Here is a 12,115-nt window from a genome sequence, read left to right on the forward strand (position 1 = left end):
ATTCCTCATCTAGAAGTTCTTTAAATGCTTCCTTCTGTTTTTCATTTAATGTATGGGACAAAGTCCCCGCCGTTTGGTCCGTTTGCGGCTTCATTAATTCTTCATATTGTTCAATATTTGATTTAGCAACTAATGAACAGGTTGAAAATAAAAATTCAATCCAATCAGAGATGAACGAATCACTTGATGTTAAGCAAAAATTCCTCGTAAATGTTTTATCACGGTCTACGACCTCGCCGCTTCGGTCTGAAAGACCTTCAGGACTCAAAGAGTCCGTTTGCGGCTTTATTTTGACAGTTGATGATACCATAAATGGTTTTAAGTAAGCGTTCAAAGTTGCACATTCAGAAAGTTGAAGTTCTTCTTTAGTCTCTAATGTTTCGAAGTCAAAAGTAATATAATATCTTGTTGGTTTATAATATTCCTGCAAATTATGTGCTAATAGCCATTGATATATCTTCTGTTTCGTGATATGTGGTGCATATGGTTGTTGTGTGTTTTGCAATTGAACGTCTTGAATTAATCTTCCATTATTTTCTTTACATTTCTCACAATGCTTTAAAAATCTTCTTTGGTTTTTCCTTTCTGGGTCATCACGGATAGAATATACTTCTTCTTTGCAAAAGGGGCAAACTTTATATCCTGTGAGTGCTTCAACGTCTGTAATTCTGTCAGCGTGAAGTTTTCCACATGGACTCTGTGTTAATAAAATATTTACTGTTTCAAATTCTGGATCTATCATTATTGATTCCACTAATGGAAAGTCTACCTTATTTATGTCTACGTCTTCTGGTTGAGGGTCACAATAATAAAAATCAATATTAACGTTTAACATTCTTGCTAACCTCTCACTTTCTGATGAAATGTCAAATCCTTCATATGCATCTATGGCTTCATTTAAATAACTTCTACGAGTTTTAGGATTAACACCATCAGGAATGTTATAGAAGCGTTTAAATAACCTTCTACCTTCGGCTCTTATTTGATTATCATTCATTTTAGCTGTTCCGTTTTTGTTCATTTATGTAAGAATAAAAAATTAAAAAATAAATAAAAATAAAGTTTATTTTTTTTAAAGTCCAGGGCTAAAGTCCATAAAATGAATTAAGAACACATAAATTTTTATCATCTGCGACGTGACGAATACATTTTAATTTACTCAAGAATGCGTACCCTGATACATTAAATCTAATTCCTGTCTTATTTAATTTCACAACTTTGAAAAGGAATGTATGAATAGCTATAAAATGATGAGATGATGTTTTATGGGTTGCTTCCATTTTTTCTGAAATAAATGAATAAATATAATGTTTATAAGTTTTCATATCTTTTATATTCTTAATAACGAATGGTATAGACCTTTCAACTTCGTCTTCCTTCGGTGCTGTTCTTTCATATGAAACATTATTAGTATCTTCAATAATGAAACCACAATCGCATAAAATTTTATATGTACCAATTGTTTCTTTTGATATTTTATCTAACAAATCAAAAACTTTATCAACACCTGCACATTTATTTAAATAATAATTTGTGTAAATATCATGGTCTTCTTTCTTAATCGTATTTGTTGCATATGTTACATTTTTCAGTGCTTTTTTGAATTTTTCAGAATCAAGAGGAGGTGAAAGTAATATACATGGATAATCTCCATCGTCAATAAATTGTAACTTATGTTTATGAATAAATTTTGTGCCTTCTTCTGAAAGTGTTTCATCTATTTCACCATCTAATAAATTTTTAGTAGATTCCAAAAAGTAATTTTTATATCTTTCTTCATGAGATTTTTGAACTTCTGATTCTGAAGCTGGGATATTCATTAAACCCTCTACTTCATTCTCATTATATTTTTCAACTTCTCTTAATTCCTTAATTTTTTCATCTATTTCATCTCTTATTTTTTCCAGTCTTTCAATTTCATCATATTCATCATCTTTAATCCGTTCTTCATAATATTCAGGGAAAACATCAGGTTCTTTAGGTTTTTCTTCTTCAGATGTGGGATATAAGAAATTTATAACATCATCTTTATTCATTTTTCCATCATAATCTAAATCATTTAATAACTCCGCGAATTTTTGACAATTTCTTAAATAATATTTATTAACTTCATAACTCGCCTCCTCTAATATATCCTTTATTTCCTCGTTTGTGAATCCCAATTTTTTAACGTCGTTAGTCTTGACACTCATTTTCATACGAATTAAAAAAATAAATTATTCAAAAAATGTAAGACATGAATTTTTAAAGTTTATTTTTTTATTTTTTTTATTTTTTTTATTTCATTATGTATGGGTTTAGTGAAAATTTCTTACGATTCTGAAAATTTTTAAATCTTGATTTATTCAAAAACGTAAGAATAAAAACCGTAAAAATCATACATTTTTTACTTCATATGTAAAAAAAAATGATACAAAATCGCTCAAAAATGTATGAATTCTTACGTTTACAAAAAAAGTCACAAAACCCATCAACATATACTACTTTTTTCATTGTTGAATCAAGTTCTCTCTATGTTAATGAATGCCCTCTTAGTATTGCAATCAAAGCGAATTCAATAGAAATTATGAAATTCTTAGTTGAACATGGTGCTAAGAATTGAAAATTTTTATTTTAGATATATTGAAACAGCATTATTTAAGAGTAAACATTTCATTTCTTCAATTGATTTTCCATACCGTATACAGACTTTTTAAAGATATATCTTTTAAGAAAATATAAAATAAATAAAACAAAATGAATATTAGGCAAGTCCATTGACAAAGCTTAGTTTATGGACATTAAAACAGTACATGGACTTGCCTATTATATAAAAATATCATAATATATTTTGCATACTTTATACACTTTTTCAATATTTTTTTTGTTTTGAAAGCATCTGAAAATTAAATGGACGAATTGAAAAAGTTTGTAAAGTATCAAATGTTGATAGAGTTGCCTTTCAATATCTTTGCTTTTTAGGTCAGATTCCATGCTATTGATAACTTTGCAGATGCAAGGAAAAGTAAGTCAGAAGTGTTGAGATGCAGATAGTTTTGTCATTCTAGGATCAATTCTCTCAGATCTGTAGGTTTTGCCCATTTCCTTAGTCCATGCATCACTTGAAGAAACTTCTCTTGAAAAGACTTTTTCCTCTTTCTTTCCTTATAATTTCACTTCTGATGATCTGAGAACATCTATTGCTTTCTGTAAGTCTGAACTTCCTTTCGTTGCGAAATCCAACTGGATATGCTGTCAATCTCCGACAGTATCCTTCACCATCATATATCTGTCCGAAATTCTCCATCGTCAATGAATCTCCAGCAGAAAATGGACAGCTTGGATAACTGTGGTCACTTTTCGGATTTGTCGATTCAAAAAATATCACAAATTTTGCTGGCAAAAGAAATACGACTTTTATTTTCCATTTCATTTAGAAACAATAAACGTTACAGTTTGGACAGTTTGACATAATTAATTTCCATTTTTGCATCAATGGAATAATCCCCAAAAATGGAGATGATGCATCATTTCATAAATAGTGATTTTTCAAATTTGACATTTCAGATATGAAACATTTTGAGTGATTTGAATTCCACCAGTCAGGAATTGTATTGTCTTGTGAGAAATATCCTTCTCTGTTGATTATTTTTCCATTTGATTCATGTATTTTTGTGTTTTTTTTTAATGATTTCTTTACTTTCATCGATATTTGATGTAACAAATTTAAGAGATTCATTTTTGTCATCTATTTTATCATATATTTCTTCTAATAATTTTTTGTTCGTTTCACCATATTCAACTCCAATTTTTTTTACAAAAACTTTTGACATGAATGACGATGAACCTTGTTTGGCTGTGCAGTGGTCCCTTAAAATCATTTTTTTTTTCGAAATCATCAGATTTGTCTAAGCTCCTTTTCCTTCGTAAAGTCTCTTATTCGAAATTTTGATAGACGATCAATCACGCCAATCTGATCTTAATTCAAAATTTTGGCAACTGGTGTGAAGTGTCATTGAAAATTAACCTTAAACATCTGAATTGAAAGAATTGTCATAGAGGGGTAAGTGCATCAATAATTCCATATTCTTTATAAAACAGAAAGTTTGAAATGCGTTTGGAATATACGAATACCTAATACATAGCGGAAATTTTAAAAGATACGGAATATCTATTATAATTCCGCATAAACCATTTAACTCATTTCAATTTTTGAATAATCGCGGAATAATTATTAACTGACATGATTACTTAAAAATTTGACAAATTTTATACGATTATTGATGAGTTCTCGTCGCACTTCCTCAGCAAATTCGAGATCCGAATCAAGTATTAACGGCAAAAGCGCATCAATGTTAAAAGAACAAAATATTCAAGTTTATTTGAATCACAGAACTCGCAGACCAGGTGGCTATGATTTGAATTCCAGTAAAATAAATACATCGACATATACAGTAAAGCGTCCAGATAGTTCATTTGTTTCAAATAAGATTTCCGTTAACTCAAATTCTAGCATAAATTCCTCTGATATTTCAAGCCCTTCTTCCAAACCAACTAGTATGCATAAATCTATTTTGTTAATGACGAATAATCAACCCAGACCAGTAAATGTGCTTCAAACTTTATATAGCCCAACAAAACCAGAAGAATCTAAATATCAATGTGTTCCAACACCATCACAAACAGTAATTGTAAAGAGTCCAAAGAAAACAATTTCAGAAATTAATTCATCAATCAACGAATCCGAATATTTTTACTCTCCAACCAAGACTCAATGCGAAATACGAAATATGATAAGCTCCAAGAGTGAAATTCCGCAACCAGGAAATTCTTTTGTTTCATATATTACTCAATCTAACAACAGAGTCACAAAATCCAGATCTAAACTTGCCAACGAAAGTAATGTCAAATCCACTCGGTCTCCTTCAAAAGCTCATAAACCTTTTAGAAAATCTAGTGCAACTTCAAATACTCATTCAATTTCCGTTTACGCTGATAGCAAGAATACTCAGAATTATTCTGCAATACCATCCGGATCACCTGTTCACAATCATCATTTTGATTTAATGCAAAATAGTTCAATAGTCAGCGAAAATTCTTCTGATGTATCACCAATTCCAAAGAAGACACTAGACAATAGAGGGCCATCATTTACAAACTCAATTTTAACTCCAAAGAATCTCCTCCGATTCGTGAGCAAATTGTGAACGAAAAACTCAAATCAATGCTCGCAGATGTAATGGCTGAAGAAGAAGTAAGCGAAGACGAAAAAATAACAGAAAAAGAAACAAAACCAAAAGAAAATTTAACAAAATCTCCAGAACTTACTCAAGCTGACCGCGAACGTATTCCATCACGATTACCAAACCTCGGAGTATCATTGTCATTAGATAATTTTGATCCACCTGTTGATTCTGATGAGGTATCTTTATCATCACTCCAAAACGATGAAAATTCAGATTCTGGAACATTTGAATACTATGAAGAGGAAGAAGAAGATCCGAAATCTTCAGATCCTCAAAAGATTCTTGAAGATGGCTCTTTTTCTGAGTATAAGAAAGCCAGTGATATAGAAGACAGCCACCAACAAGATGGTCTCGAAGAGAATTTATCCGAAATTGCAAAAGAAAAGGTCAGACCATCAAATGCTAAATTGAAGGTCTTACAACAGATGAAGATGAGAAGGAAGAAGATAGCGTTAGTCAAATAAGCAATTCTGATAATGTTGAGATCTCAGATATTAAAAATCCCGAACAAGATAAAAATGATGAAAACAAAAGTAGCGAAGAACCAAAAGAATTAATTAATTCAAGTGACATAGCACACAAGATCATCGATGAAATACTTCAAGATGATGATTCTTCAAATGCAAATCAGAAATCACCAAAAAACTCAAAAGGTGAAGAAAATCTTCCTCTCATTGTAGCAACAGAAGTTAAGGATATGAAAGAAGACAAATCCGAGATTGTTCTTGAAGAAAATTTCAATGTTCAGGAACAAAATCCAAAAGAAAATGAAGAAGAAGACAGATTCCAGTTCGAAGAAGATAATATTGAATCTCTGGATCCAAATGCTCTGAAATTTGAAGAAGAAGAAATGTATTCAGATGTAGAATCTTCTTTATGCAACCACAACCCTTCAATTCTTGATATCAATGAGTTAGATGATCCGAATATACAAGCTCCACGTATGATTGACGCTGACGATTTAATAATTGAAGAAGAATCTTTTCCAAGTGAAAAAGACGAGTTGAATAAATGCCAAGTTGTAGATATCCCAGTATCTACCTCTCCAGAATCTGCAGAAACAAGCGAGATCCCACCTCCAGATAGCAAAACTGATGAACTTGACGATATTGGGAAAATTGATGAAATCCTTGCAAGTTTAATCGAAGAGGAAGATTTGGATGAGCTTTTTGCCCCAAAAGGACCAAGTAAATTAACATCTGATATTCTCGATACTGAAGATTCAAAAAAAGATGATATCCTTAAAGACAACAATCAAACACCAACAGTTAATGAAGACCAAAAGCTCAAATTGACAATCCAGACGTCAAATTTAAATCAAAATCCAAGTAAAAACGAAACAGAAGAAGAAAATACCAAAGATAATGCATCAGATGCCAACAGCGATGATCTGTTTAATTTAGCAGATTCGAATTCCGATGAAGATGTCGATTCAATAAAAATTGAATGTCCTTCACCAAAAGTAGATGAATTATTGGACAAAGGAAGTGATGAAGAAGAAGAGGAGGGCTCTCCAAAGCACATTTTCATAAGAAAATCAAAATATTCAGTTAATGACGACTCAGATGACGAAGAAGAGGAGTGCTATGACTTTATTAACGAAGATGAACTTATTATCGAAAATGATTACTTTGAAGAAGAAGAAGAATCAGATCTCATAATTCATCCAACAGAAAGAGTCGACAAGGATCTCACTAGTGAACAAAAATCAAAAATTGTTGAAGACTACGTTGGAAAAATCAATAATTCTGCTTCAGTTGTTAATGAATTAATAAAAGTTGCAGATAAATTGATTCTCGAGCAGCTTAATTCACTGTGATAGTTTACATAATTCACGTTTTAGTTCCTAACTGTTTATTTATGTTTTATTAAAATTGTTATATTTATTTTTGCTATAATTACTATCCCTCATTTTTGAGCCTCTTTAAGACTTATCAATTTTTTTTCAGGATTGTTTTATTTATACATGGCAACTGGCGGGAAAAGTGACAATATAAATTTGTAGTTGAGTATAAGTAATCCCACAAATAGATGACAAACAATGCATGCCCGTATCACATGGAAGCTAGATGAACTTTTGTTCAAAATGAGTTGTGAAATATGAAAGGTAAAATAATTTCAAAAACAATTTCAATCTAACACAGTTCTTTACTATGTTAAAGCAATAAATTACCGAATACCTTAGGAGAACAGCACAATCCCTACATTGCGCTTGCATTAATCCAAAAAAAGAGATAATCGGCTTAATTTCTCCTCAAATATCGAAAGAAATACGTTGTAATCGAATCCAAATACAAATAAAAGCTCCTTAAGTTGCTTTCAAGTACTCATAAGGCTTATAAATCTTTTCATATGGATGTTAAATAAAATTTTGATTTATTTTTGATACCTATTCAGTTTTTATAATTCAAACACCCAGATTGTAGTTATCATGCTAATTGCTATAGAGTATTTTCAGAATTTGAATGAATTGATAATTTAAATTAGATAAGCCAACGAGAGGACTACTTATATTTAACTGAATAATTGGAAAGAATTTGAAGACGTTTATTGCCCGCCAAAATAAAAATAATAATAATAATAATAATAATAATAATGAAAAAAAAAACTTTTCATATTTAAATAAAACTTGCCATGTAATGGCTTACATTGCAAATTTTTTGAATACTTTACATCACCATAAAATGGCAGTACAAGGCTAGTTTATCGGTACAAGGCTCTTGAAATGACTTTAATATTCATATTGTTTTATTTATTTTATATTTTCTTCAAAGATATATCTTGAAAATGTCTGTATACGGTATGCAAAATATATTATGATATTTTTATATAATAGGCAAGTCCATGTACTGTTTTAATGTCCATAAACTAAGCTTTGTCCATGGACTTGCCTAATAAGAATAAACATTTCAAGGTATTTTATATTTTCTTCAAAGATATATCTTGAAAAAGTCTGCATACGGTATGGAAAAATCAATTGAAGAAATGAAATGTTTATTCTTAAATAATGCTGTTTATTTTCAATTCTTAGCACCATGTTCAATTAAGAATTTGACAATTTCAATTGAATTCGCTTTGATTGCAATACTAAGAGGGCATTCATTAACATAGAGAGAACTTGATTCAACAATGAGAAATGTGAAATGAATGAGAATGTAATAAACAATGATAAATATGAAAAGAAAGGGAATGCCATAAACTAATGATAACTATGAAATGAATGAAAATTTCATAAAATAATGATAAATATGAAAAGAAAGATAATGCAATAAAACACTGATAAATATGAAAAGAAAGAGAATGCCATAAAATAATGAGAAATATGAAAAGAAATAGAATAAAATAAAACAATGAGAAATATGAAAAGAAAGAAAATCTCATAAAATAATGATAAATATGAAAAGAAAGATAATGTAATAAAACAATGATAAATATGAAAAGAAAGAGAATGTTATAAAGTAATGATAAATATAAAAAGAAAGAGAATGTCATGAAATAATGATAAATATGGAAAGAAAGAGAATAAGTTTTATGTTAACATCAGCACCATGCTCAACTAAAAATTTCATAATTTCTATTGAATTCGCTTTGATTGCAATACTAAGAGGGCGTTCATTAACATAAAGAGAACTTCATTATACAATGAGAAATGTGAAATGAATGAGAATGTAATAAAACAATGATAAATACGAAAAGAAAGATAATGTAATAAACTAATGATAAATATGAAAAGAAAGAGAATGTTATAAAACATTGATAAATATGAAAAGAAAGAGAATAAATTTTATGTTAACATCAGCACCATGCTCAACTAAAAGTTTCACAATTTCAATTGAATTCGCTTTGATTGCAATACTAAGAGGGCATTCATTAACATAGAGAGAACTTCATTATACAATGAGAAATGTGAAATGAATGAGAATGTAATAAAACAATGATAGATATGAAAAGAAAGATGATGAGATAAAACAATGATAAATATGAAAAGAAAGAGAATGCCATAAAACAATGATAAATATGAAAAGAAAGAAAATTCTATAAAACACTGATAAATATGAAAAAAAAGATAATGTAATAAACTAATGAGAAATATTAAAAGAATGAGAATGTTATAAAGTAATGATAAATATAATAAGAAAGATAATTAATTTTATGTTAACATCAGCACCATGCTCAACTAAAAGTTTCACAATTTCTATTGAATTCGCTTTGGTTGCAATACTAAGAGGGCATTCATTAACATAGAGAGAACTTCATTATACAATGAGAAATGTGAAATGAATGAGAATGTAATAAAACAATGATAGATATTAAAAGAAAGAGAATTTTATAAAATATTGATAAAAATGAAAAGAAAGAGAATAAGTTTTATGTTAACATCAGCACCATGTTCAACTAAAGATTTCACAATTTCAATTGAATTCGCTTTGGTTGCAATACTAAGAGGGCATTCATTAACATAGAGAGAACTTGATTCAACAATGAGAAATGTGAAATGAATGAGAATGTAATAAAACAATGATAAATATGAAAAGAAAGGGAATGCCATAAAATAATGAGAAATATGAAAAGAAAGAAAATGCCATAAAATAATGTTAAATATGAAAAGAAAGAGAATTTTATAAAATATTGATAAAAATGAAAAGAAAGAGAATAAGTTTTATGTTAACATCAGCACCATGTTCAACTAAAGATTTCACAATTTCAATTGAATTCGCTTTGATTGCAATACTAAGAGGGTATTCATTAATATAGAAAGAATTGCATTAAGCAATGAGAAATATAAAAAGAAATATAACTTCATAAAATAATTTTAAATATGAAAAGAAAGAAAATGTCATGAAATAATGATAAATATAGAAAGAAAGAGAATAAGTTTTATGTTAACATCAGCACCATGCTCAACTAAAAGTTTCACAATTTCAATTGAATTCGCTTTGATTGCAATACTAAGAGGGTATTCATTAATATAGAAAGAATTGCATTAAGCAATGAGAAATATAAAAAGAAATATAACTTCATAAAATAATGTTAAATATGAAAAGAAAGAAAATGTCATGAAATAATGATAAAAATGAAAAGAAAGAGAATAAGTTTTATGTTAACATCAGCACCATGTTCAACTAAAGATTTCACAATTTCAATTGAATTCGCTTTGGTTGCAATACTAAGAGGGCATTCATTAACATAGAGGAAACTTGATTCAACAATGAGAAATGTGAAATGAATGAGAATGTAATAAAACAATGATAAATATAAAACGAAAGGGAATGCCATAAAATAATGATAAATATGAAAAGAAAGAAAATCTCATAAAATAATGATAAATATGAAATGAAAGAGAATAATTCGTTTGTTAACATCAGCACCATGCTCAACTAAGAATTTCACAATTTCTATTGAATTAGCTTTGATTGCAATATTGAGAGGACATTCATTAATATCGAGAGAACTTGATTCAACAATGAGAAATATGAAAAGAAATAGAATGCCATTAAATGATGATTAATATGAAAAGAAAGAGATTATAAGTTTTGTTGACATTTTCTCCATTAGAAAGTAAATAAGAGGCAATATCATAATTTCCGAAATACATACTTTCTGCTATTGAATCAGGACTTTGACCAAAATTTAATTTAAGGTAGTTAGCAATTTCATAGTTTCTATATTTCAATGCTATATTTATCATTTTATCAAATGATTTACCTTCCTCTATCATTTGCATAAAAATGATTTTATTTCCGCCTTGAACAGCATATTTTTCGGAGTATTCAGTAAATTGAGCACCTAAATTTTTCAAATAATTGAAACATAATTCTGATCCATATTTAATTGCACAATTAAGTGGTGTGATTTCATAATTTATTTTCTTATTAATATCAAGATTTGGGAATTTGCTCTTAAGGTCATCAACTTTATTCCATGCAATATAGTATAAAGGAGATTCTGTTGGATATATATTGAGAATATCTTCTTCTTTCTTTATAGGACTGAAGTGTTCAAATTTGAAACCTTTGTAATGTAGAAGTGTCGTTAATTTCACATTTTCCGGTTTGATAATGCATGAGAATTCGTTTAATATCTTTTCGTAAAGTTCTGCTAATAATTTAATATCTTTATCACGAAGTTGTGAAATAATATCAATCAGGTGAAGTGACATTTGGATAGATATTTTGTTATTTGTAATGAGTTCTATAATTTGTGAAGATATATGTAGAATATTATTTGAATTGATACTCCAAATCTTTTTTGATGCTTGATTAAGGTATTCAAATGCTTCAGTTGGCTTGATGTCACTAAAATCGAATTCAGTTTCATTATTTGATTGCTCAGAACTTAACATATTTGACCCGAATCCAAAAAAAAAGCTATCGTTCTTGCTACATCATCAAATTTTGAATAGTTTACGTTGAATTTTTTTAATTAATGAGTTTAGGACTGAATAAAACACATCAAAAATTATAACCCGCCATAGATGTGCATTTCATGTTCTTGTGCAGGATATGGATTCTGATTGAAGATATAATTTTGGCGAATCTATATAAATTATGTGACTTGTACATAAATTGATTGATGTTATCATGAAGATAACTATGGCAAAAAATCTGGTCGGTCATTGATATTTCTCAAAAATCAAATAAAATTTATGAAGCACAAACTATAGTTTGAACATGTATAATCTCTTCCCTAGCTTAGTGGAATCTCATTTAGTTTAATATTTAACTCATTTATTGGTTCTCAATTGGTGAAAAAGGGTCTGAACAATACAAAACAAAATCAAAAGTGGTAAAAAATTGTAAAGTATTCAATAAACTAAGTGGAAATTGACACAGTATTCACTAATATTATTGTAAGCTTGCGAAAAGTGGGGAACTTTACAAATCGACGAG

General features: G+C 28.9%; 2 protein-coding genes across 2 annotated transcripts, besides 2 other annotated features; one reads left to right on the forward strand and one right to left on the reverse strand.

Annotated features, from left to right (window-relative positions):
- Nucleotides 1-2,160: part of a mobile genetic element that runs on past the window's edge.
- A 1,784-nt stretch (nucleotides 2,161-3,944) lies between these two features.
- Nucleotides 3,945-4,051: a mobile genetic element.
- Nucleotides 4,052-4,252: 201 nt separating this feature from the next.
- On the forward strand, nucleotides 4,253-7,119 carry TVAGG3_0850640 (uncharacterized protein; the record flags this gene model as incomplete). Its single annotated transcript, XM_051249226.1, has 1 exon — nucleotides 4,263-5,186. One exon carries the CDS (start codon nucleotides 4,263-4,265, stop codon nucleotides 5,184-5,186), a length of 924 nt encoding a protein of 307 aa, XP_051084701.1.
- A 3,600-nt stretch (nucleotides 7,120-10,719) lies between these two features.
- TVAGG3_0850650 (protein ubiquitination) lies at nucleotides 10,720-11,573 on the reverse strand (the record flags this gene model as incomplete). Its single annotated transcript, XM_001326623.1, has 1 exon — nucleotides 10,720-11,568. The coding sequence occupies one exon, from the start codon at nucleotides 11,566-11,568 to the stop codon at nucleotides 10,720-10,722; it is 849 nt and encodes a 282-aa protein (XP_001326658.1).
- Between the last annotated feature and the right edge of the window lie 542 nt (nucleotides 11,574-12,115).

Source organism: Trichomonas vaginalis, chromosome VI (assembly GCF_026262505.1).
Source record: "Trichomonas vaginalis G3 chromosome VI, whole genome shotgun sequence".
Classification (NCBI taxonomy): domain Eukaryota; phylum Parabasalia; order Trichomonadida; family Trichomonadidae; genus Trichomonas; species Trichomonas vaginalis.